This window comes from Bos indicus, chromosome 8, assembly GCF_029378745.1.
Source record: "Bos indicus isolate NIAB-ARS_2022 breed Sahiwal x Tharparkar chromosome 8, NIAB-ARS_B.indTharparkar_mat_pri_1.0, whole genome shotgun sequence".
NCBI lineage: Eukaryota > Metazoa > Chordata > Mammalia > Artiodactyla > Bovidae > Bos > Bos indicus.
The window spans coordinates 102,162,798-102,189,469 of NC_091767.1; the positions used below are offsets into that span (position 1 = coordinate 102,162,798).

The 26,672-nt window shown below is 39.6% G+C and overlaps 2 protein-coding genes across 6 annotated transcripts in view; both read right to left on the reverse strand.

Annotated features, from left to right (window-relative positions):
* ZNF883 (zinc finger protein 883) lies at window positions 1-26,461 on the reverse strand. The gene is given in 2 exon segments (XM_070794331.1): window positions 1-22,446; window positions 26,449-26,461. Coding segments are annotated over 2 exon segments (813 nt in total). The 3' UTR covers window positions 1-21,646.
* Window positions 1-26,672, reverse strand: part of ZFP37 (ZFP37 zinc finger protein) — a 97,511-nt gene that overhangs the window by 47,974 nt on the left and 22,865 nt on the right. The gene's annotated exons all lie outside the window — the stretch shown is intronic.

A 26,672-nucleotide genomic window follows, 5' to 3' on the forward strand; every position in this document is an offset into this window, starting at 1 on the left:
GAGAAAAATGGAAGTATTTAGCTGCATTCACTTAGAAAATTGCTTGTTGTAATGTATTGATAAGAGCCATGATAGCACACTTGAACAGTTAAAATCTGCTAATCAGTTCAATGCTTTTTCTTTTTTTTCAAATGTCTTTTCTTAAGGAAATAATTTTTCAACTTTAATTAATTCAGTGTGAAGTTGGACAATTTTGTTTGTTGTTAGTATCTACAGCTTTCTCCAGCTTACTCAGAAACCTATACCAAATGCACTGGATTAGGAGAACACGACATGGATGGAGTTAAACCATGTAAAATTTTCACTTTATAGGTTAAAAGATAGTGAATAATTGCAGTCTCTTATGGTTCCACTGAATAGTAGTGTTATGACTGCTGACATCAATGATTTTCATTTTCTGACATGTAATTATTGATCATAAATTATAGAATTTTATCAAAAAGATACATGCACTCCTATGTTCATTGCAGCGTTATTCACAATAGCCAAGACACAGAAACAACCTATATGTCCATCAACAGATGCAGGGATAAAGAAGACGTGGCACATATATACCATGGGATACTACACAGCCATAAAAAAGAATGAAACGGTGCCATCTGCGGCAACACAGTGGACTTAGAGATGGTCACATACGGGAAGGAATCAGAAAGACAAACACTGTACAACATCACTTAGGTGTGGAATCTAAAGTAGGACACAGGTGAACTTATCCGTGAACTAGAAACAGACCCACAGACACAGGGAACAGACTTGTGGCTGCCAAGGGCCAGGGGTGCAGGGGATTATTAGTCTGGGATTAGCAGGTGCAACCTATTATATAGAATAGATACACGTGCCTAAAAAATGCTTAAACCTAGACTATTAAGTATGCCTATATGGATCTGGCAATGACTGATTATTTCTTGTTTTTTGCCCTACTTTATTCACTTAATATATATATAAATTCAAAACTTGCATTCTGAGTTTGAGAGCCGATTCTGTGGGATGACCATTAGTTTTGATGTTGGCATTTAGATTTATTTATAATGCAAAAATAAATTGAAATAGATTTGCATGGCATATAGGGAATAGATTTTTTAGTGTATGCTTTAATCTACCAGTTTCTTCAAATATGTTATTTACAAATCTAATACCATACACTTTATTATAAAACAGGTATAGAAATAGTTCTGTACAGTGAGATGTGCCAGTTTGTGGGACAGTCCATGTTAAATGGCTGTTCTGTTCAGTTTAACTGCATGTGGTGTAGTCTATTGAATCATGAGTTTTGGAGAGAGTCTTTCATTCAATAAAATTTTAATTTAGTATATGCAAAAACAAAGGGGGGGGGGCAGATCAAATGCTGATGAAAAGTCAAGCAAAACGAGGACCAAAGAAAAGTCTGCGTGATTTACTATCTTGAAGGTAACAGGTGGCCTTGGAAGACCTGTTCCTATGCACCTGCAAGGGAGCAGCCTCTCCCAGATCCCTGTAACTGCCCATGTGTGGATCTGTTCCAGCTCATCCAGAGATGAAAGGGGAAGAATTCACACTACATTTCCCATCAACTTGGGACAGAATTGAAGCCAAAGTTGGCAGAGGAAGACAGCGGACTAGAGCCCAAAAGTGCGGCAAGGTTGCCCTCTAGTGGCTGGTCAGATGCCTGACCTGTATTGTACAGCCTGGCTGGCTGCTCCCTGCCCACAGGAGCAGCCTCTTCCTGCTCCCTCTCTTCTGTGCATTGTGAGGTTTCTCAGGCCAGGAGTATTGAATGCTTATTTTTGTCATGTGTACACATGTAAATATAATATGCAACTACTACCCAAAGAATCTGCAGAGTACAGAAGTGGTACCCATTATGATGCCATTTAAAAATTGGAAAGTCTGCTATTTTAACAAATTTTAGAACTGTAGCAATGGCTATTGGCTCTAATCTTCATCTTGTTGGTTTCCATTCACAAATGTAACCTATTTTTCTACACAACTTCCAGAGCAAACTTACAAAAATGGACATGAGATCACTTTACTGCTGAAAATCTCCATCTTTCCATCACCCTTAGAAAACCAGCCAAACTGCTTCCAGTGTTGACCTCTCCAAGCCCAACCTCATGTCCTAGCAGGCTCCTTCCTTCACTGGGCTTTCTGCTGTTCCCTGAACATGTCAAGCTTGTTTCCATCCCATGACCTTTGCAACTGCTATCCCTTCTAGAACACATTTGTCCTACATCATGGCAAGGCTTGTTCTTCCCAAAGTCACTGTCTAGCCTGCTTAGTTCCTCCACAGCACATAGTCCCTGCAATTTTATCATACATTTGTTTCACTTGTTTGCTTACTGTCTGTCTCTCTGAATAGATTATAAACTCCCACAGTACGGGGATTCTGTCTGCTCGTTCCGTGCTGTGTCCTTAATGCCCACTGTTGGGGCACAGAGCAGGGGTAAGGGCGCCTGGCACAGAACAGGAGCTAAATCAACACATGGCAAATAAAGAATAGAGGAATAGTAAGATTCTGGCTATGTGATGTGTCAAAAATCCTTCTTTGGATGTTTCATGCAAAAGTTGCTTCTTTTTTTTTTAATTTATGAGAACAAGCCAAAAGCATGTGAGAATAAAACACGATCCACTCCTAGAGTGATTTTGGAGATGCTGCTGCTGCTGCTAAGTCGCTTCAGTCGTGTCCGACTCTGTGCAACCCCATGGACTGCAGCCTACCAGGCTCCTCCATCCATGGGATTTTCCAGGCAAGAGTACTGGAGTGGGGTGCCATTGCCTTCTCCGTTTGGAGATGCATAGTGGCCTAAATCACATTAGTGACAAATCACTTCAGGGCACTGATCATTAGTTATATTTTTAAAAATCTTTTAGCAAGCATCCTCTCAATTGAACACTTTACCAACTTTTCTGAAAAGAGAAAAAACAGCCAAAGATCTCAGAAAAATACATACTGAAAATAATAGGTAAAAATTGTTAATATATTGTTCTTCAGGTGGTTCAAATTGGATAATTTGCGGGTGCCCAGTCTTCTTCCTCCTCCAGATGGAAGTCATCACAGCCACCTTGCCCAGGATGTTGGAGGCCAAGAAGCACAACCAGCAGGAAGCCTCTGAATTCATCTCATTTCCCTGTTTTACCAGCTGCGCTGACCAGCTTTCATGATCCTCAGCTTCCTGGGGCCCATGTGGTGTGGAATCCTTGCCTTGAGCCCCTGCCTTTGCTGTGGGTGAGCCTGAGGCTGTTAGCAGGGCCAGGAGTCAGAAAGAAGAGCCAGACACGGTGGGGTAAGGGTAGGGAGATTGACTACCAGCTGGAATCTGCTGGGTACCTCTATATCCATCTGTCCATCACCACATCTGATACAACGACTTCAGAGAGCAAGGGCCATTACTTTACTTCCCCCTTCCAAATTTCACGCATGTTCCTCTTATGGCTAACTCTAAATGGAATCATACAGGGAAAGCAATGCCGGGAAACAGTTCCCACTTTAACCAACTTGACAGAACACAAGCCATCTATGTGGTCAGGAAGCTACTCTTAGGAAGTAAGCCCTGAGCTGAGACCCAAGGATGAGAATGTGCCAACCACAGGAAGGCTCCAGGCAAGAGCTTTCAGACAGAGGGAATGATCTGAGCAAAGGCTTAGCTCACGTGAAGAACAGAAAATAGACCAGGGAGCTGGATCATTAGGAGCAGGGCGAGGATGGTATGAAATAGAGTTATGCTGTAAACAGGGAACGGTCAGATTATTGTGGGATTTATAAGGTAAGGAGTATGGACTTTGACCAAAGTGCAAGTAATCGAAGGGTTTTAAGCTGGGCAGAGAACATGATCAGATTTGAGTTTCCCAAAGATCACACAGGCTGCTGTGAGCTACAGTGCAGGGGATGGGGCAAGAGAGATGGCACTGGTCCACGTTCTCACGTGTGTATTTGCGTGTGTGCACTTCTGTACTCTGGATTCCTCAAAGGGGGAGTTCTTGGCCAAGAGGTAAGCACGTCTGACCTTTAGATACGTATCCAGATTGCTTAGATATCACCTCTCTGAAGAGCCTTCTATGACCCTGCCATCTAGGTACGCTGACTCCTGTTCTTCACTCTGTGGCCCCCTATTTATTTTCTTCTTAGCCCTGATAATGGTATATAAGATCTTGTATTTATTTCCTTTTTTTATAATTTGTCTTTCTCATGAAGGCAGGACTTGTCTTATTCACTATTATACTCATTGCCTAGGGCAGTGCCTGGCATAGTAGACAGACAGCAAGTGATGATCTATTGAATAGATAATTGCCCTTCAAAGAGCCTGAACAAATTTACACTTTCAGCAACAAGATATCAAAGTCTGGTCCCCAAATTATTTAACCCCAAATGATATTACTACTCGTTTGGAGAGGGACAAATTTAAGTGATATTTGGATATATTATTTATATTACCTAATTAAAACAACAATGTGGTATCTCTATACACTAACCAGAATAGAAAAAAAAAAAAGCAGAAAAAAAACCTGACACTATCACATTCTGGAAGAATCTGAAACAACCAGAATTCTTGTACATTGCTGGTGGAATATAAGATGATATGACTGCTGATTTATATGCTGATGAATGAAAAAAACATTTTAAAAAACGCTCTTGCACTGCTGGAGGGAATGTAAATTGATACTGCCACTATGGAAGACCATATGGAGATTCCTTGAAAAACTAGGAATAAAACCACCCTATAACCCAGCAATACCACTTCTAGGCATATACCCTGAGGAAACCAAAACTGAAAAAGACACATGTACTCCAATAGTCATTGCAGCACTGTCTACAATAGCTAAGACATGGAAGAAATCTAGATGTCCATTGACAAATGAATGGATAAAGAAGCTGTGGTACATATATACAATGGAATACTACTTAGTCATAAAATGGAATGCATTTGAGTCAGTTCTAATGAGGTGGATGAACCTACAGCCTGTTATACAGAGTGACGTAAGTCAGAAAGAGAAAAACAAATATCATTTATTAATGCATATATGTGGAATCTAGAAAGATGGTATTGATGAAACTGTTTTCAGGCCAGCAATGGAGATGCAGACACAGAGAACACACTTATGGGCAAGAGTGGGGGGAGAGGAAGGAGAGGGTGAGATGAGAGAGAAGCATGGACGCATATGCACTACCGTATGTAAAACAGATAGCCAGTGGGAATTTTGCTGCATGATCCAGGGAACTCAAACCAGGCTCTGTAGCAACTTAGGAGGGTGGGAAAGGGTGGAAGAGGTTCAAGAGGGAGGGGACAGGGGGCGGTCCCAAGACGGCAGAGGAATAAAACAGGGAGACCACATTCTCCCCCACAAATTCATCAGATCATTTGAATGCTGAGCAACTTCCACAAAACAACTTCTATAATGCTGGTGGAGGATACCAGGCACCCAGAAAGGCAGCCCATTCTTTTGAAAGGAAGTAGGATAAAATATAAAAGACAAAAAGAGAGACAAAAGAGTTAGGGATGGAGACCCGTCCTGGGGAGGGAGTCGTGAAGGAGGAGAAGTTTCCAAACAGTAGGAAACCCTCTCACAGGCTGGTCTGTGGGGAGTTTTGGAATCTCAGAGGGCAACATAATCGGGAGTTAAAAAAAAAGCACAACCCACAGAATAGTGCCTAACCGCAACTCCCAGCGGAGAAATAGCCCAGATGCTTGCATCTGCCACCAGCAGAGAACTTTCCTGCAAAAGGCTCTAACGCTCAGCCTGGCCCACTCACAGAACAAAGGGTTGAGCGAATAAAGGAGAGCTAGCCCGCAGTGTACAGGCCCCTCCCTCCCCACCAGAGGCAGAGAGGCAGGCGTGTGACAGCCAGAGCCAGAAAGCAAGGGGCTGCTCCAATCTCAGCCCCAGAGACAGCATCCTCCACCAAACTGTGAGCAGGCTCCCAGTTGCTAACCATGTCTTCCTGGAATCCTAGACGGTTGACATCTGCCAGGAGGGTCGCAGCCCGAGATCAGCTCCCCAGAGGAGACACACAGCATACCTGACTCGGTGCTCTGGCGGCGCGCTGGGGAAACTGAGTGGCCGGATGGGGAGGTGATTAAGACGCACGGTCCACCTGGGAAAGTGCCCACTTGGGATAGTGTGCTCGCCGAACACCTGGTCGCCTGAGCTGCTCAGACCCGGGAAGGGCACAAAACGCATGCCCAGCTGAGTCTGTCTTTGCGGAGTACCCAAGAACCTGAGCAGCTTAGACCTGGGAAGTGCATGAAACTGCTTTGGACAGTGCCCTGCTGAGCACCCTGGAGCCTGAGCAGTGTAGACCCAGGAAGCACACGCCACCTTAAGCTGAGGCAAACCCAGTGTGGTCCATACACTGCAAGCACTTCCCACACATGCCAGCAGGATTTGTTTGCAGTGTCCCTCCCTCCCCACAACACAATAACACAATAAATAAATAAATGACCACCTTCACCCCCTTGTGTCAGAGTGGAAATTAGACACTGAAGAGACTTGCAAACAGAGAAAGCCAAAATAAACAAAGAAGAGGGAACCACTTGAAGTGACAGGCACACAGATTAAAACTCTGTAGTTAATATTGACTAAGCACTGGAGGGGGCCTATAGACCTTGAGAATGAGTACAGCTGAAACAAGGAACTATCTGAAACTGAACTGACCCCACACTGTCCACAACATGTCCAGAGAAATTCCTAGATATATTTTTACTATTATCACTTTATAATTTTTTAAAACTTGAGTTCTTTATTACTCCTTTGATTTTCATTTTTATAAGCTACTATTACTTTGCAAAAAATAAATACCCTATTTTTAAAGCAAATTTCATATATATATATATTTTTATAATTATTGTGATTGTTTTGTGTTTTTAATATATTTTTTTGAGAGTCTAACTTCTATTCTAGATTTTTAATCTTTGCTTTCTGGTATTTGTTATCAATTTTGTACCTTTAAGAATCCAATCTTCAGTTCCATTTTCACTTAGGGGTGTAATTACTGGCTTGATTGCTTTTTTGCCTTTTGATTCTCCCTTTTCCCCTGCCAGGTCACCTCTATCTTCTCCCTCCCACATCTCTTCTCTATTTAACTCTGTGAATCTCTCTGGGTGTTCTGGGCTGTGGAGAACACTTAGGGCACTGATTACTGGCTAGACTGGTCTCCCCTTTTGACTCTCCCTCTTCTCCTCCTGGTCCCCTCTATCTCCTTTCTCCCTCTTCTCTTCTCTTTGTAACTCTGTGAATCTATCTGGGTGTTTCAGACTGTGGAGAGCACTTAGGGAATTGATTACTGGCTAGACTGGTCTCCCCTTTTGACTCCCTTTCTTCTCCTCCTGGTCCCCTCTATCTCCCTGCTCCCTCTTCTCTTCTCCATGTAACTCTGTGAACCTCTCTGGGTGTCCCTCGCTGTGGAGAATTGTTTCACCATTAACATAGATGTTTTATCATCTGTGCTGTATGGATGGAGAAGTCTTGAGGCTACTGTAAGAATAAGACTGAAAGCTAGTGGCAGGAGACTTAACTCCAAAACTTGAGAACATCAAAGAACTCCTGATTCCAGAAAGCATTAGTAGACAAGAGCAGACCTAAAAGCCTCCATACCTACACTGAAACCAAGCTCCATCAAAGAGCTAACAAGTTCCAGAGCAAGACATACGATGCTAATTCTCCAGCAAAGCAGGAACACAGCCCTGAGCATTAAAAGACAGGCTGCCCAAAGCCATGCCAAACCCACAGACACCCCCAAAACTCACTACTGGACACTTCATTGCACTCCAGAGAGGAGAGATCCAGCTCCACCCACCAGAACGCAGATGCAAGCTCCCCTAACCAGGAAACCTTGACAATCCACTAGTCCAATCCCACCCACAGGGAGCAGGCTCCACAATAAAGAGGAACCATGAACTTCCAGCCTACAGAAAGGGCACCCCAAACAGCAATCTAAACAAAATGAAGTGGCAGAAAAATATTCAGCAGGTAAAGAAACATGATAAATGCCCACCAAACCAAACAAAAGAGGAGGCAATAGGGAGTCTACCTGAAAAAGGATTCAATATAATGATAGTTCAGATGATCTAAAATCTTGAAAACAAAATGGAGTTACAGATAATAGACTCAAGACAAGGATTGAGAAGATGCAAGAAATGTTTAACAAGGACCTAGAAGAAATAAAGAAGAGTCAATCAATAATGAGTAATGCAATAAATGAGATCAAAAGCACTCTGGAGGGAATCAACAGTAGAATAATCGAGGAAGAAGATAGGATGAGTGAGGTGGAAGATAGAATGGTGGAAACAAATGAAGCAGAGAGGGGAAAAGAAAAAGAAATTAAAAGAAATGAGGACAACCTCAGAGACCTCTGGGACAATGTTAAATGCCCCAACAATCAAATCATAGGAGTCCCAGAAGAAGAAGACAAAAAGAGAGGGCATGAGAAAATACTTGAGGAGATAATAATTGAAAACACCCCGAAAATGTGGAAGGAAATAGCCACCCAAGTTCAAGAAACTCAGAGTCCCAAACAGGATAAACCCAAGGTGAAACACCCCCAGACACATACTAATCAAACTAACAAAGATCAAACACAAAGAGCAAATACTAAAAGCAGCAAGGGAAAAGCAACAAATAACACACGAGGGGATCCCCATAAGGATAAAAACTGATCTTTCAATAGAAACTCTTCAGGCCAGAAGGGAATGGCAGAACATACTTAAAGTGATGAAAGAGAAAAACCTACAACCCAGATTACTATATCCAGCAAGGATCTCATTTAAATATGAAGGCAAAATCAAAAGCTTTACAGACAAGCAAAAATTCAGAGAATTCAGCACCACAAACCAGCTCTTCAATAAATGCTGAAGGATTTTCTCCAGACAGGAAACACAGAAAAGGTTTATAAACTCAAACCCAAAACAACAAAGTAAATGGCAATGGGATCATCCTTATCAATAATTACCTTAAATGTAAATGGTTTGGATGCCCCAACCAAAAGACAAAGACTGGCTGAATGGATACAAAAACAAGACTCCTATATATGCTGTCTACAAGAGACCTACCTCAAACCAAGGGACACATACAGACTGAAAGTGAAGGGCTGGAAAAGATATTTCATGAAAATGGAGACCAAAAGAGAGCAAGAGTAGCAATACTTATATCAGATAAAATAGACTTTGAAATAAAGACTGTAAAAAGAGACAAAGAAGGACACTACATAATGATCAAAGGATCAATCCAAGAAGAAGCTATAACAATTATAAATATATATGCACCAAACATAAGAGCACCTCAATACATAAGGCAAATGCTAACAAGTATGAAGGAGGAAATTAATGGTAACACAATAATAGTGAGAGACATTAATACCCCACTCACACCTATGGATAGATCAACTAAACAGAAAATTAACAAAGAAACAGAAACTTTAAATGATACAATGGACCAGTTAGACCTAACTGATATCTATAGGACATTTCACCCCAAAACGATGAATTTCACCTTTTTTGCAAGTGCACATGGAACATTCTCCAGGATAGATCACATCCTGGGCCATAAATCTAGCCTTGGTAAATTCAAAAAAACAAGTCATTTCAAGCATCTTTTCTGATCACAATGCTGTAAAATTTGATGACAACTACAGGAAAAAAAATTGTTAAAAATACAAACATATGGAGGCTAAACAACACACTTCTGAATAACCAACAAATAATGGAGGAAATCAAAATATGCACAGGAACTAATGAAAATGAAAACACAACAACCCAAAACCTATGGGATTCAGTAAAAGTAGTGCTAAGGGGAAGGTTCATAGCAATACAAGCTTACCTCAAGAAACAAGAGAAAAATCAAATAAACAACCTAAGTTTACACCTAAAGCAACTAGAAAGAGAAGAAATGAAGAACTCCAAGGTTAGTAGAAGGAAGGAAATCATAAAAATTAGAGCAGAAATAAGTGAAAAAGAAACAAAGGAGACTATAGCAAAAATCTACAAAACTAAAAGCTAGTTCTTTGAGAAAATAAATAAAATAGACAAACCATTAGCCAGACTCATCAAGAAAAAAAAGAAGAATCATATCAACAAAATTAGAAATGAAAATGGAGAAATCACAACAGACAACACAGAAACAAAAAGGATCGTAAGAGACTATTATCAGCAACTATATGCCAATAAAACGGAAACCTTGGAAGAAATGGACAAATTCTTAGAAAAGTATAACTTTCCAAAACTGAACCAGGAAGAAATAGAAAATCTTAACAGACCCATCACAAGCACAGAAGTTGAAACTGTCATAAAAAATCTTCCAACAAACAAAAGCCCAGGACCAGATGGCTTCACAGGTGAATTCTACCAAAAATTTAGTAGGATAAGATAACACCTATCCTACTCAAACTCTTCCAGAAAATTGCAGAGGAAGGTAAACTCCCAAACTCATTCCATGAGGCCACCATCACCCTAATACCAAAACCAGACAAAGATGCCACAAAAAAAGAAAACTACAGGCCAATATCACTAATGAACATAGATGCAAAAATCTTCAACAAAATTCTAGCAAACAGAATGCAACAACATATTAAAAAGATCATACATCATGATCAAGTGGGCTTTATCCCAGGGATGCAAGGATTCTTCAATATTCACAAATCAATCAATGTGAAACACCACATTAACAAACTGAAAGATAAAAACCATACGATTATCTCAGTAGATGCAGAGAAAGCCTTTAACAAAATTCAAAACATATTTATGACATTTACGCTCTCCAGAAAGCAGGCATAGAAGGAAATACCTCAACATAATAAAAGCCATATATGATAAACCCACAGCAAATATTATCCTCAATGGTGAAAAATTGAAAGCATTTCCCCTAAAGTCAGGAACAAGACAAGGGTGCCCACTCTCACCACTACTATTTAATATAGTTTTGGAAGTTTTAGCCACAGCAATCAGAGAAGAAAAGGAAATAAAAGGAATCCAGATTGGAAAAGAAGAAGTAAAACTCTCACTGTTTGCAGATGACATGATCCTTTACATAGAAAACCCTAAAGACATGATGAGAAAATTACTAGAGCTAATCAATGAATATAGTAAAGTTGCAGGATACAAAATTAACACAGAGAAATCCTGCCGGGAGCCGGCATGAGGAGCTCCACCCGTGGCAAAGGTCATGAGGAAGGAGGCTCGGCATACGCAAAGGCGGGATGGAGCCTCAGGAGTCCCCCTGGATATTCTCGAGCATCTACCCCCAAAAACCAGAGTCTGCCTGTTTTACTGCTTTGTGCTCTTACCTCTGACTTTACTGGGGGCTGTCCCCCACCACCATCTTGCTCTCTCTGATAAAGAGTTAACTTACAGCTCCAGTTAATAAGTTCCTGGGCATTAGGAGTGTTTAAATCCAAACCCCTTAGATAGCTCTCTAACTCACCTGACAAGTTTACCCGGATTCCTACAGCTATGCATATGATTGTTTACAAGGAAGCTTAAGATATTTAAGTAGCTTAGAGCCTCTCAGAGAGTTAGAAACTGTCAGAATAAAACTAGTAAAAGATTTCATTGATGAGCCAATGCTTGCTGCCAAGTTTCCACATCCCCTGTATTGTATCCTTGAATGTGTATTAATTAATATAGTTGGTATGTAGAAAAAATAAGTAGTGGCCTTGGTGCTAGCAACTTTAGACCCTTAAGGTAATAAATTCTTTCCTTTGTTGTAAACTCACTGCACCTCTGCCATAGGAATGCAACTTTATCTAACACCTTCGGAGGATGGCGCCAAACCTTAAAATAATTACTCTTAGAGAAAATAAGTCTTACAGTTGACAAACCTTTGTCAAGAGTCATAAAATGTTAATAGGCCTTCTGGCCAGAAGATGATGTAAATCACCTAAACCATCTGTATATGATAAATTTGCAGGAAAGAAACCCTGGTTTCAATAAGGATCAAAGACTGCTGACTTTGCATGATTTCACATCCCCTATTATCCTCTATGTGCAACTTAGGGTATAAAAGCCCCTGTTGAAAATAAAGCTACGGGCCTTGCTCACCGAAGCTTGGTCTCCCCATGTCATTCCTTTTCTCAATTTCTGGCTGAAGTTTCCATCTGGAGCGTGGAGGTCCTTTGCGACCACTTATTTGCCTGGGCTTCTAAGACCCACTCGAGAAGGTGCCTAAGGTGGGGCACCTTCCGCTATTTGAGAGGGCGCCTGCAGCCTCCGTGGTCAGAGCAAGTTTGGTGTCACGAACTTTATTGATTTCCCACGTAAACCAGTTATTATTGAGCATCTAATAAATCTCTCAGCCTTTGTTATCCCTTAATTGCCGACGCCGTCATCCTGAGGGAATTCCTGGATCCAACCGGGGCTGGACTGCCGGGAGCCGGTGAGGCATTCTGCTCATGACAAAGGTCATGAGGAAGGAGGCTCGGCATACGCAAAGGCGGGATCGAGCCTCAGGAGTCCCCCCAGATATTCTCGAGCATTTTTCCCCAAAAAACCAGAGTCTGCCTACTTTATTGCTTTGTGCTCTCACCTCTGACTTTACTGGGGGCTGTCCCCCACCACCATCTCGCTCTCTCTCTGTCAAAGAGTTAACTTACAGCTCCAATTAATAAAGTTCCTGGGCAATTAGGAGTGTTTAAATCCAAACCCCTCAGATGGCTCTCTAACTCGCCTGACAAGTTTACCCGGACTCCTGCAGCTATGCATACGATTGTTTACAGTCTCCTAGCCTCCAGAGGCACGGGAAGCTTAAGATATTCAAATAGCTTAGAGCCTCTCAGAGAGTTAAAAACTGCCAGAATAAACTAGTAAAGGATTTCATTGATGAGTCAATGTTTGTTGCCAAGTTTTCACATCCCCTAAATTGTATCCTTGAATGTGTATTAATTAATAGTTGGTATATAGTATAAAATAAGTAGTGGCCTTGGTGTTAGTAACTTTAGACCCTTAAGGTAATAAATTATTTTCTTTGTTGTAAACCCATTACACATCCGCCCTATAGGAATGCAATTTTATCTTCGGAAGATGGTGCCAAACCTTAAAATAATTACTCTTAGAGAAAATAAGTCTTTGTTGATAAGTCCTTGTCAAGAGTCATAAAATGTTAGTAGGCCTTCTGGCCTGAAGATGATGTAAATCACCTAAACCATTTGTATACGATAAATTTGCAGGAAGGAAACCTTGGTTTTTGATAAGAATCAAAGACTGCTGACTTTGCATCCCCTATTATCCTCTATGTGTAACTTAGGGTATAAAAGCCCCTGTTAAAAATAAAGCTACGGGCCTTGTTCACCAACGCTTGGTCTTCCCATGTCATTCTTCCCTTTAACTTCCAGCTGAGTCTCCATCTGGAGCGCGGAACCCACCACGCTTACTAATTATGCCTGGGCTTCTAAGACCCACTCGAGAAGGTGTCTAGGGTGAGGCACCTTCCGCTATTCGAGAGGGCGCCTGCGGCCTACGTAAGTGGTGCAAACTTCTTGTCTTGAAGTTTTATTGGTCTCCCGCGTAAACCAAGCTACTCAGCTTCTTTTCTCCACTGAATTTTCCTACTGAGCTATCCTCATTCTATTGTTCTCTATATCTCTAATTAGCATATAAATAGTCGCCTAGGCCGTCTCTCCTTCGAATACCCTGGATCAGCTGGGGCTGGTCCCCAGCACTGGACCCTAGCAAAATCCCTTGCATTCCTATACACTAACAATGAGAAAACAGAAAGGGAAATTAAAGAAACAATTCCATTCACCATTGCAATGAAAAGAATAAAATACTTAGGAATAAATCTGCCTAAAGAAACAAGAGACCTATATATAGAAAATTATAAAACACTGATGAAAGAAATCAAAGATTATACAAATAGATAAGGAAACATACCATGTTCATGGATTGGAAGAATCAATATAGTGAAAATGAGTATATTACCCAAAGAAATCTACAGATTCAATGCAATCCCTATCAAGCTACCAATGGTATTTTTCACAGAAATGAACAAATAATTTCATAATTTGTATGGAAATACAAAAAAATCTCGAATAGCCAAAGCAATCTTGAGAAAGAAGAATGGAACTGGAGGAATCAACCTGCCTGACTTCAGATTATACTACAAAGCTACAGTCATCAAGACAGTATGGTACTGGCACAAAGACAGAAACATAGATCAATGGAACAAAATAGAAAGCCCAGAGATAAATCCACGCACCTATGGACACCTTATCTTTGACAAAGGAGGCAAGAATATACAATGGAGAAAAGACAATCTCTTCAACAAGTGGTGCTGACAAAACTGTCAACCACCTGTAAAAGAATGAAACTAGAACACTTTCTAACACCATACACAAAAATAAACTCAAAATAGATTAAAAATCTAAATGTAAGATCAGAAACTATAAAACTCCTAGGATAAACATAGACAAAACACTCTTTGACATAAATCACAGCAAAATCCTATATGACCCACCTCCCAGAGTCAGTTCAGTTCAGTTCAGTCACTCAGTCGTGTCGAACTCTTTGCAACCCCATGGACTGCAGCATGCCAGGCCTCCCTGTCCATCACCAACTACCAGAGTCCACCCAAACCCATGTCCATTGAGTCAGTGATGCCATCCAACCATCTCATCCTCTGTTGTCCCCTTCTCCTCCTGCCGTCAATCTTTCCCAGCAACGGGGTCTTTTCAAATGAGTCAGCTCTTCCTATCAGGTGGCCAAAGTACTGGAGTTTCAGCATCAGCATCAGTCCTTCCAATGAATATTCAGGACTGATTTCCTTTAGGATGGACGGGTTGGATCTCCTTGCAGTCCAAGGCACTCTCAAGTGTCTTCTCCAACACCACAGTTCAAAAGCATCAATTCTTCGGCGCTCAGCCTTCTTCACAGTCCAACTCTCAAATCCATACATGACCACTGGAAAAACCATAGCCTTGACTAGATGGACCTTTGTTGGCAAAGTAATGTCTCTGCTTTTCAATATGCTGTCTAGGTAGGTCATAACTTTTCTTACAACGAGTAAGCGTCTTTTAATTTCACGGCTGCAGTCACCATCTGCAGGGATTTTGGAGCCCAAAAAATAAATTCAGCTACTGTTTCCCAATCTATGTGCCATGAAGTGATGGGACCAGATGCCATGATCTTAGTTTTCTGAATGTTGAGCTTTAAGCCAACTTTTTCACTCTCCACTTTCACTTTCATCAAGAGGCTCTTTAGTTCTTCTTCACTTTCTGCCATAAGGGTGGTGTCATCTGCATATCTGAGGTTATTGATATTTCTCTTGGCAATCTTGAATCCAGCTTGTGCTTCCTCCAGCCCAGCATTTCTCATGATGTACTCTGTATATAAGTTAAATAAGCAGGGTGATAATATACAGCCTTGAGGTACTCCTTTTCCTATTTGGAACCAGTCTGTTGTTCCATGTCCAGTTCTAACTGTTGCTTCCTGACCTGCATACAGGTTTCTCAAGAGGCAGGTCAGGTGGTCTGGTATTCCCATCTCTTGAAGAATTTTCCACAGTTTGCTGTGATCCACACAGTCAAAGGCTTTGGCATAGTCAATAAAGCAGAAGTAGATGTTTTTCTGGAACTCTCTTGCTTTTTCAATGATCCATCAGATGTTGGCAATTTGATCTCTGGTTCCTCTGCCTTTTCTAAAACCAGCTTGAACATCTGGAAGTTAACAGTTCACATATTGCTGAAGCCTGGCTTGAAGAATTTTAAGCATTACTTTACTAGCGTGTGAGATGAGTGCAATTGTGTGGTAGTTTGAGCATTCTTTGGCATTGCCTTTCTTTGGGATTGGAATGAAAACTGACCTCCAGTCCTGGGCCACTGCTGAGTTTTCCAAATTTGCTGGCATACTGAGTGCAGCACTTTCACAGCATCATCTTTTAGGATTTGAAATAGCTCAACTGGAATTCCATCACCTCCACTAGCTTTGTTCATAGTGATGCTTCCTAAGGCCCACTTGACTTCACATTCCAGGATGTCTGGCTCTAGGTGAGTGATCACACCATCGTGATTATCTGGATCATGAAGATCTTTTTTGTACAGTTCTTCTGTGTATTCTTGCCATCTCTTCTTAATATCTTCTGCTTCTGTTAGGTCCATACCATTTCTGTCCTTTATTGAGCCCATCTTTGCATGAAATGTTCCCTTGGTATCTCTAATTTTCTTGAAGAGATCTCTAGTCTTTCCCATTCTATTGTTTTTCTCTATTTCTTTGCACTGATCACTGAAGAAGGCTTGCTTATCTCTCCTTGCTGTTCTTTGGAACTCTGCATTCAAATGGGTATATCTTTCCTTTTCTCCTTTGCTTTTTGCTTCTCTTCTTTTCACAGCTATTTGTAAGGCCTGCTCAGACAATCATTTTGCTTTTTTGCATTTCTTTTTCTTGGGGATGGTCTTGAGTTCTGTCTTCTGTACAATGTCATGAACCTCTATCCATAGTTCATCAGGCACTCTGTCTATCAGATCTATTTCTTACTTAAGAAATCTAAAACTTCTTAAGATTAAATCTATTTCTCACTTCCACTGTATAGTCATAAGGGATTTGATTTAGGTCATACCTGAATGGTCTAGTGGTTTTCTCCATTTTCTTCAATTTCAGTCTGAATCTGGCAATAAGGAGTTGATGATCTGAGCCACAGTCAGCTCCCAGTCTTGTTTTTGCTGACTGTATCGAGCTTTTCCATCTTTGTCTGCAAAGAATATAATCAATCTGATTTCAGTGTTGACCATCTGGTGATGTCCATGTGTAGTCTTCTCTTGTGTTGCTGGAAGAGGGTGTTGCTATGACCAGTGCGTTCTCTTGGCAGAACTCTATTAGCCTTTGCCCTGCTTCATTCTCTACTCCAAGGCAAAATTTGCATAAAAGCAAAAATAAATAAATGGGACCTAATTAAACTTAAAAGCTCTTGCACAACTAAGGAAACTATAAATAGGGTGAAAAGACATCCTTCAGAATGGGAGAAAACAATAGCAAACAAAGCAACGGACAAAGAATTAATCTCAAATATGTACAAGCAGCTCATGCAGCTCAATGCCAGAAAAATAAACAACCCAATCCAAAAAATGGGCCAAAGAACTAAACAGACATTTTTCCAAAGAAGACACACAGATGGCTAACAAACACATAAAAAGATGCTCCACATCACTGAGACAATACGTTTCTGTTGTTTTAAGCCACCTAGTTTGTGGTCATCTGTTTCATCAGCCCCACGAAGTGAAAATGCATACCTTTGTATTCTGCCCAGTAATGAGCTCTACCCTATGGAATAGGCCCTTGTGTATGATATCACTGCAGAATTCATACAAGCTTTGTCATCAGTTCAGTTCAGTCCAGTCATTCAGTCGTGTCCAACTCTTTGTGACCCCATGGACTGCAGCACGCCAGGCCTCCATGTCTGTCACCAACTCCCGGATCTTACTCAAACTCATGTCCATTGAGTCAGTCATGCCATCCAACCATCTCATCCTCTGTCGTCCTCTTCTCCTCCCGCCTTCAATGTTTCCCAGCATCAGGGTCTTTTCAAATGAGTCAGCTCTTCACATCAGGTGGCCAAAGTATTGGAGTTTCAGCTTCAGCATCAGTCCTTCCAATGAACACCCAGGGCTGATCTCCTTTAGGATGGACTTGTTAGATCTCCTTGCAGTCCAAGGGACTCTCAAGAGTCTTCTCCAACACCACAGTTCAAAAGCATCAATTCTTTGGTGCTCAGCTTTCTTTACAGTTCAACTCTCACATCCATACATGACCACTGGAAAAGCCATAGCCTTGTCTAGACGGACCTTTGTTGGCAAAGTAATGTCTCTGCTTTTCAATATGCTATCTAGGTTGGTCATAACTTTTCTTTCAAGGAGTAAGTGTCTTTTAATTTCATGGCTGCAGTCACCATCTGCAGTGATTTTGGAGCCCTGAAAAATTAAATCTGCCACTGTTTCCCCTGTTTATCTATTTGCCATGAAGTGATGGGACTGGACGCCATAGTGAAAAAGTTGGCTTAAAGCTCAACATTCAGAAAACAAAGATCATGGCATCCGGTCCCAGCACTTGTCATCAGAACCCTACAAACTTATTTTTGTCTCCTTTTTTATTGTGAAACTTTTTAAACTAATTTTAGATGTATTTGTTTTGTAATCCTGGTTCTGCCCCGAAGAGCTGGATAACAATGAATGACTTAGATAACCTTAGCACCTTAAATTTCTATACTATTTAAGTTAGTGACCAACAAATGTTAGTTTTCCTTCCTGTAAACCTAATCTAAAAGGTGTAACTTTTAAAAGGGCTCTTTACTGATAAAATGGTTATATCCACTTTTTTGTTCCAGATGAATTCCTTTTTTTCTCCCCGTAAGGAGAGTTGACTCATTGGTAAAGACTCTGATGCTGGGAGGCATTGGGGGCAGGAGGAGAAGGGGACGACAGAGAATGAGATGGCTGGATGGCATCACCGACTCAATGGACATGAGTTTGAGTGAACTCTGGGAGTTGGTGATGGACAGGGAGGCCTGGCGTGCTGCGATTCACGGGGTCACAAAGAGTCGGACACGACTGAGCAACTGAAGTGAACTGAAAGCAATATCGTTTTTTCTGTTTTTTTTTTTTAATATTTGAAGAGAACCATGCCATTATAATTCTATCAGCAGTTATAATAAAGTTTCTTCAGAACTTTTAAATTTGTGTCTATCCAATAGTGGTTATGGAAGGATCTGAAGAAACCCCAGATTTGTGTGCCTAGCTCCTGTCTTCTGGAAAACTACCACAAAAAGGCATTCAATTATTCCCTTCTGGAATTTAATTTTGTGCATGTTATGAAGTAATTATTTTTTTAAATAAACAGCCAGTTATCCCATCATTACTTACTGAATAGTCCATTATTTGTTTTGAGGTACTATTTTTTAATCACATATGGAAGTATTATATATACGTATCTCTCTTTGTTTTCTATTCTACAGATACAGTTGTTTCATCTGTGATATAACAATTATTTTGTTTCCTACAGACTACCATTTGAATTACTTGAACAGCAAGTCCTATTTTGTTGTTGCTAATTTTTAACAGGCACTTAGTTATTCCAATATAATTTAGTGTGCTAAATTTCATTTTTAAATCCCATTGAGTGACAAGGATGCTGACAAGTGTGGGAAAGAATGGTATTTTCAACAAAGATGTGTATATATACATTTTTTGTATATATCTCCACCTTGTAGTTCTACTAGTTGGATTTTCTAGTTATCAAATATATTATCTCAAATTATGTCAGCTTTTTCCCCCTTTCTTTCAATTATTACTGGCTCATACCTTTTTTCTCTTATTGAATTATTTTCTCTTATTTACCTGTGAAAGTGAAAGTCACTCAGTCGTGTCCAACTCTTTGTGACCCCCGTGGACTGTCCATGGAATTCTCTAGGCCAGAATACTGGAGTGGGTAGCCTTTCACTTCTCCAGGGGATCTTCCCAACCCAGGGATCGAACCCAGGTCTCCTGAATTGCAGGCAGATTCTTTACCAACTGAGCTAACAGAAAAGCCCCACTGACCTGTAGAACAATGCTAAGAATGGTGACATCAAACATCATTTGTCTCATTCCTGCTACTGAAAAGAATCTTCTAGATATTTGTAGCATTTGGTAGGTTTCTGATAAATATCCTTTTTCAATTTTAGGAAATTTCCTTCTGTTCTTAACTTTAAAACAACATCAGTAAAAAAAGAAAAATCAGTGCCTACAGAACATTGCCAAATGATTTTATAGCATCTGGTATGATATTATCTTTCTTTATTAATGCATATTTTTTACCTTTGAACTAGTTTGGAAGTCCTATGATAAATGTAAGTATTGATTTTTACTATACTACTAGATTTCACTTGTTAATGACTAAATTAGAAATTTTAAATTCCCTTTTATTTGTATTTATATTCCTTTTCTTACTCCTAGATATTGTGTTTTCTCCTCCCTCCCATTATCCTACTTGCTAGAGCTTATATTTTGGTTTATCAAATGCACTTTTTGTACTTATCTTATTAATGTATTATTTCATCTCTATTAATGCACTCCTTTTCTTTGGGCTTATATTGTTATTTGGTTTCCTATCTTTTTTTTTTTTTTGGTTTCCTATCTTTTTAAGTTGAATACTTATGTTCCAGTTTTATCATTTTCTAATAACAGAATTTTTCTGTTTGGATTTATTCTTTTTTACAAAGTTGCTAGGCAAAGGGGGCCACAGGAGGCTAATGCCCTCAAAACTGTGTCTGGAATTATTTTTTAGCACAAAAATTACTTAGAAAATTATTTCTAATTTTTAATTTTGTGGTACTATTTTAAGTTGTTGTTCTTTTCTTTTATCTTATTGTGGTAAAAAAAACATATAAACAAAAAGGGAAGGTTTGTATATTTCTCTTAGGGAGAATTTATTTAAATTTTCTTTGTAGCCATATATATAGTCCATTAAAAATATTCCATGAATACTGGAAAATAATGCATATTATCTCTGAGGGAAAGCATTCTTGTCTATGGCTATTAATTAACCTTGTCAAAATTTAGAATTCAAACCCTCTATAAAGGTGTTACTTCTACATTTAAAAATAAAATGAGAACCACTAAAAAGATCATATATAAACAATTTTTATCATCCCTCTAAGACTCCTGTGTATCTGAAAATACTTTTACTGTAAATAAATATATACATTTGTAATAAATTATCTCTAAAATGAATTTCCTAAATGTCTTCTAAAACTTAGCTTCAAATTTAGAGATGACTACTTCCATTATAAGTTTTTATATCAACAATAACATGTTTTTCAGATAAATTACAAAAACAGTGTTTCAGACTTCCCTGGTGGTCTAGTGGTTAAGAATTCATCCACCAACGCAGGGGACACAGGTTCAATCCCTGGTCCAGGAAGATCCCATGTGCCTTGGGGCAACTAAGACTGTGTATGCACTCTAGAGCCCATGTACCCCAATGACTGAGCCCATTTGCTGCAATTACTGAAGCCCGTCCACCCTAAAGCCCACGCTCTGCAACAGGAGAAGCCACTGCATTGAGAAGTCCATACACTGCAGCTAAAGAGCAGCCGTCACTTGCCACAACTAGGGAAAGCCAGTGTGCAGCAATAAAGACCCAGCGCAGTCAAAAATAAATTTGATGTGTTTCTCCAGTGTTTCTTCTCAGGAAAAACATTATAATACTGAGTATATGAGCATTTTGCCTAAGGTTTTTCCTGCATAACAATTCTTAGAGAGTTTTACTACTGTGAGGGCTCAAGGGTAAGGAATGACCTATGGCTGTAGGCTTTTCCATATTCATTACTTTTATAAAGTTTCTCCGTTGTATATGGTTGCTTATGTTTAGTAAGGGCTGAGCTTAAGCTGAAGGATTTCCTCCATTCATTACACTGGTAGGGCTTCTCTTCTATATGAGTTCTCTGATGTCGAATTAGTGATGTTCTATAGCAAAATAGTTTTTGACATCCATTACACTGATAGGATTTCTCACCAGAATGTAGTTTTAGATGTTCAGTAAGGTACGTACTTCGGCTGAAAGTTCTTCCACATTCCTTACAAACATAAGGTTTCTTTCCAGTGTGAGTTCTCTGGTGTTCAGTAAGATGTGCACTCCGATTAAAGGCCTTTCCACATTCATTACACTCATAGGGTTTTTCTCCTGTGTGAATTCTCTGATGCCAGATTAGAGATGAGCTGTGGTTAAAAAAAAAAAAAAAAAAAAAACCTTCCTACATTCCTTACACTGGTAGGATTTATCCACAGAGTGAATTTCTTGATGTTCAATAAGATGTGTACTCCAGCTGAAGGTTTCTCCACATTTGACACATGCATATGGTTTCTTTTCAGTGTGAATTCTTCGATGTTGAGTAAGGGCAGAAATATGGCTGAAAGTTTTCCCACCTTATTACAAGGATAGGGTTTTCTTCCAATATGTATTCTCTTGTGATTTTTAAGGGATGATCTATGACTAAAGGCTTTTTCACATTCATTACACTCATAAGGTTTCTCCCTAGTATGGACTTTTTGATGTTGAATAAGATTAGTACTCGGACTAAAAGCTTTTCCACGTTCATTACATTCGTAAGGTTTCTCTCCAGCATGAATTTTCTGATGTTGAATGAAGGCTGGGTTGTGGCTGAAGGTTTTTCCACATTCATTACATTTGTACAGTTTTTCTCCTGGGTGAATTCTCTGATGTCAGATTAGTGATGAGCTGTGGCAAAAAACTTTCCTACACTCCTTAAACTGGTAGAATTTCTCCCCAGAATGAGTTCCTTGATGTTCAATAAGATGTGTGCCCTGGCTGAAGGCTTTTCCACATTTGACACATGCATATGGTTTCTTTACAGTGTGAATTCTTTGATGTTGAGTAAGGGTAGAAATATGGCTGAAAGCTTTCCCACACTTGGTACAAGGATAGGGTTTTTCTCCAGTATGTCTCTCATAATTTTTAAGATTTACCACATAAATTACATGTATGTTTCTCTCATACAAATTTTCTCAGATTCCATTAGTACTAAGCTATGGCTTTACATTTAAGTTGTTTCCAGAATAAGTAAGGTTTGAGGTACAAATGCATCTTTTCTTATAGCTAAAATTATTTTTCATTTATAAGTTACCTTTAAAAAATACCAATAGAAGCAGAATTGTGTTTTAAGCTCTAAGCATTTGTGTCATAATTGTGACATCTTTATCTTCTAGAAATGCTGAGTTGTTTAAAAAGATTTGAGCTGAGATTTAATATTTCCCTCAAACCATTATACTCATGATCTTCCTCTTGAATAGCTTTTCCTTATAATTTAATTTTACTTGTGTTTATCCAACTGGTTATTGAATTCCAATTCTTCTAATGTGTAGAACCATCATTTGAAGAATTTTCTAACATCATGCTGTGATACTATTTGTTTTCCTGAAGCTTTGTGCTTTGGAATTAAGGCTCTGACTTTAGAGATAATATGCAGGATTAAGTAGAAGACATTATTTCTTCCCTCTGGAATGTAAAGCGGAAAACAAAGCTCACTCATCAGTTGCAGAAAAATATATATTAAAAGTAAACCAGTGCTGTTAAAACAAAAATAATACAGTATTAGTTAGTTAGTTCAGTCGCTCAGTCGTGTCTGACTCTTTGCGACCCCATGAATCGCAGAACACCAGGCCTCCCTGTCCATCACCAACTCCCGGAGTTCACTCAGACTCACGTCCATCGAGTCAGTGATGCCATCCAGCCATCTCATCCTCTGTCGTCCCCTTCTCCTCCTGGCCCCAATCCTTCCCAGCATCAGAGTCTTTTCCAATGAGTCAACTCTTCGCATGAGGTGGCCAAAGTACTGGGGTTTCAGCTTTAGCATCATTCCTTCCAAAGAAATCCCAGGGCTGATCTCCTTCAGAATGGACTGGTTGGATCTCCTTGCAGTCCAAGGCACTCTCAAGAGTCTTCTCCAACATCACAGTTCAAAAGCATCAATTCTTCGGCACTCAGCCTTCTTCACAGTCCAACTCTCACATCCATACATGACCACAGGAAAAACCATAGCCTTGACTAGATGGACCTTTGTTGGCAAAGTAATGTCTCTGCTTTTCAATATGCTATCTAGGTTGGTCATAACTTTCCTTCCAAGGAGTAAGCGTCTTTTAATTTCATGGCTGCAGTCACCATCTGCAGTGATTTAATACAGTATATGTTCAGATTAATATGGTAGTTTAAAGGAGAGATTAATATAGATAAGTGTGGTAAAAGAAATGACAGCACTGAGACAAAAGTCATAGTATAATCAAAGATAAAGATATAAGGACTTCCCTGGTGGTCCAGTAGTTAAAAACTCACCTTCCAGTGCCAGGGACACAGGTTCAATCCCTGGTCAGGGAACTAAGATCCCACATTCTGCAAGGCAACTAAGCCCATGTGCCACAACTACTGAGCCAGTGAGCCTCAACTAGAGAGCCTGCCTGCTGCAAACTACAGAGCTTCCATGCTCTGGAGCCCATGCACCACTAGAGAGAAGCCCACACACAACAAAGAGCCCATGCACCTTTGATCCTAAATGCCACAAATGAAGATCTTGCATGCCACAAGTAAGACCTGATGCAGCCAAAAATAATATTTTTTTAAAGATAAAGATGTAAAAAGTACATGACATGACAAAGAGTCAATGATACTAATTCAAGTATATGTCTTCAGAAAGCAGAGGTAAAAATAAGAAAGGAAAAATAAAACAGGATCATATAACAACTTCTGACAAACAGAAATACAATGTAGTAGAACATAGAAAAATGAAGTACCCTGTCATAGTAGCAATATGATAAAATGTGTTATGTTTTGGATGAAGTGCTTGTTAATTTCATCTAAAATGGATAACAGAATAAGGCTATCAAATTCAGCAAAGAAAGTATTATATAAATGACATGGGCCTGGATCAGGGTAATACATAAGAATTTAGTATGTGTTATAAAACACAAAAAGAAAAAGAAACAAAAATGTACTGACATTGATTAAGAAGAATTTCTTGAAAATGAGGTTCATAAGTATATTTGATTTCTATCCAAGAAAGCTGGAATTAATGGTGGTGGTACTAATAAAGGAGCTAATAGTGCCAGGTAATAGTGGTACAAATGATAGAAATACTGAAGAAGGAAAAAGGCTACTGAGAGGAAGTTGGTGATTTCACGTTTTACCATAAAGTGGTAAAACTTGACCATAAAGAATTAAAGTGAAGTGGGACATTCAAACAGAGATATACTCTAAGCAGGGAAGCTATGGGGAATTCAAATGAGATACGTGAGTGGAAAAAGATGTATCAGGGAATTAATGACATGGGAGGACTATTTTTGAGGATATCAGAATGCATGAATTCTTTGGGATAAGAAATAAACAACTAAAATATAAACCTTAAAAGGACATGCATTTCTGCTAGGGAGGAAGTGAAACTAACAAAAAAAGCACCTGGAAAGAGATTAAAACAGAAAGTAATCTAGTGATGTCACACAAGCAAAGACAAAATATCAAATGCAGCAGAAAGCCTGAGCATGGAAAGGACGAAGAACAGGTTTCCATCAAGAAAGAATTCAGGGTTCAGGGGTCCCTTAAAAATAATTTCAGTAGAAAAACAGACAAAGTGCAAGTCGCTCAGTCATGTCCGACTCTTTGCAACCCCATGGACTATACAGTCCATGAAATTCTCCAGGCCAGAATACTGAAGTGGGCAGCCTATCCCTTCTCCAGGGAATCTTCCCAACTCAGGAATCGAACTGGAGTCTCCTGCATTGCAGGCAGATTCTTTACCAACTGAGCTAAAAACAGATAATCAGAGTCTAAATTTGAAGATTAAAGCAGAATAGAATTGAGGCTGTTAGGCAGGAGTATGAAAAGTTTGATAATGAAAGGAGAGAATAAGATTAAAAGGTAAATAAAAAAGTATTGTTACATACGATGTTCTTATAAAAGAAAAAAATTTTGAATGTCTAAAATTAGAACAAGGAGAGACTAAATTATGAAATAATCATTAAATCAAGGTCCTAAAACAAATAGAAAAAAACTGAGTCTAGGGAACAAACAGAGAGACTCATTAATGAAAGAGGACTATCCCTTCCTCTGAGATCACTAAGATATGTGAGAAATGAAGTTGAATGCTGCTCCTACTAGGCAAACTGTTTTATACACAGATAAGAGAAGGCTCCGTCCATGGGATTCTCCAGGCAAGACTACTGGGGTGGGCTGTCATTTCCTTCTCCAGTCCGTGGGGTTGCAGAGTCAGATGTGACTGAGGATACTTAGCACGCACGCAAGAGGAGGCTCTGCACAGTGGACACGAACCAGCATTTCCAAGTCTACCACCTCCTACCAACACTAAAATTAGAACCTCGTACCACCATTGCAATGGACAGATGAACTATTATTTACAAAGATTTCTAGCTACTTGATTGTAACTTAGTTACCTGATTCTTTCTTGGCTAAGTATTTTGTTACATTTCTCCATTTTTTCCCTCTGTTATCTATTAATACGGTTCTTTCTACTTAGCTTCCCTCATAGCTCAGTTGGTAAAGAATCCGCCTGTGATGCAGGAGACCCCAGTTCAACTCCTGGGTCAGGAAGATCCATCGGAGAAGGGAAAGGCTACACACTCCAGTATTCTGGCCTGGAGAATTCCATGGACTAAGTCCATGGGGTCGCAAAGAGTCAGATGTGACTAAGCAACTTTTACTTTCACTTTCCTACTTAGAAGATAATATTTGATTTAAAAAGCTGATGCTAATAATCTTGGTGAAGGATATGGGCTTGGGTGTTTATGATGGATCTCAAAATTGTGTCTTAAGTTGTCTTCAGGAACTCTGAAATATAGGAATGTTGTTGCCGTTAAGGCAACATAATTAAGTTATCTGTGTACAGTATTTTGAAGAAAGAAGAAGTTGACTGTTTATTAATAAAGGAAATACCTTGTCTCCATGCACAAATAAAATTTAAGATCTCTGGTCCCTAAACTCAAAGACCAGCTCAGATAAGTACCTGTAAATACCATAATCCCATACACTGACATTTGAGGGAAAAGCCGTGGTGTGTGTGTGTGTTAAGTTGCTTCTGTCATCACTTTGCAATCCCATGGACTGTAGCTTGCCAGGCTCCTCTCCATGGGATTTTCCAGGCAAGAATATTAGAATGGTTTGCTATTTCCTTCTCCAAAAGTCATGGTAATCTATAGTAACTACAAAGCTATACTTAACCAATGAGAC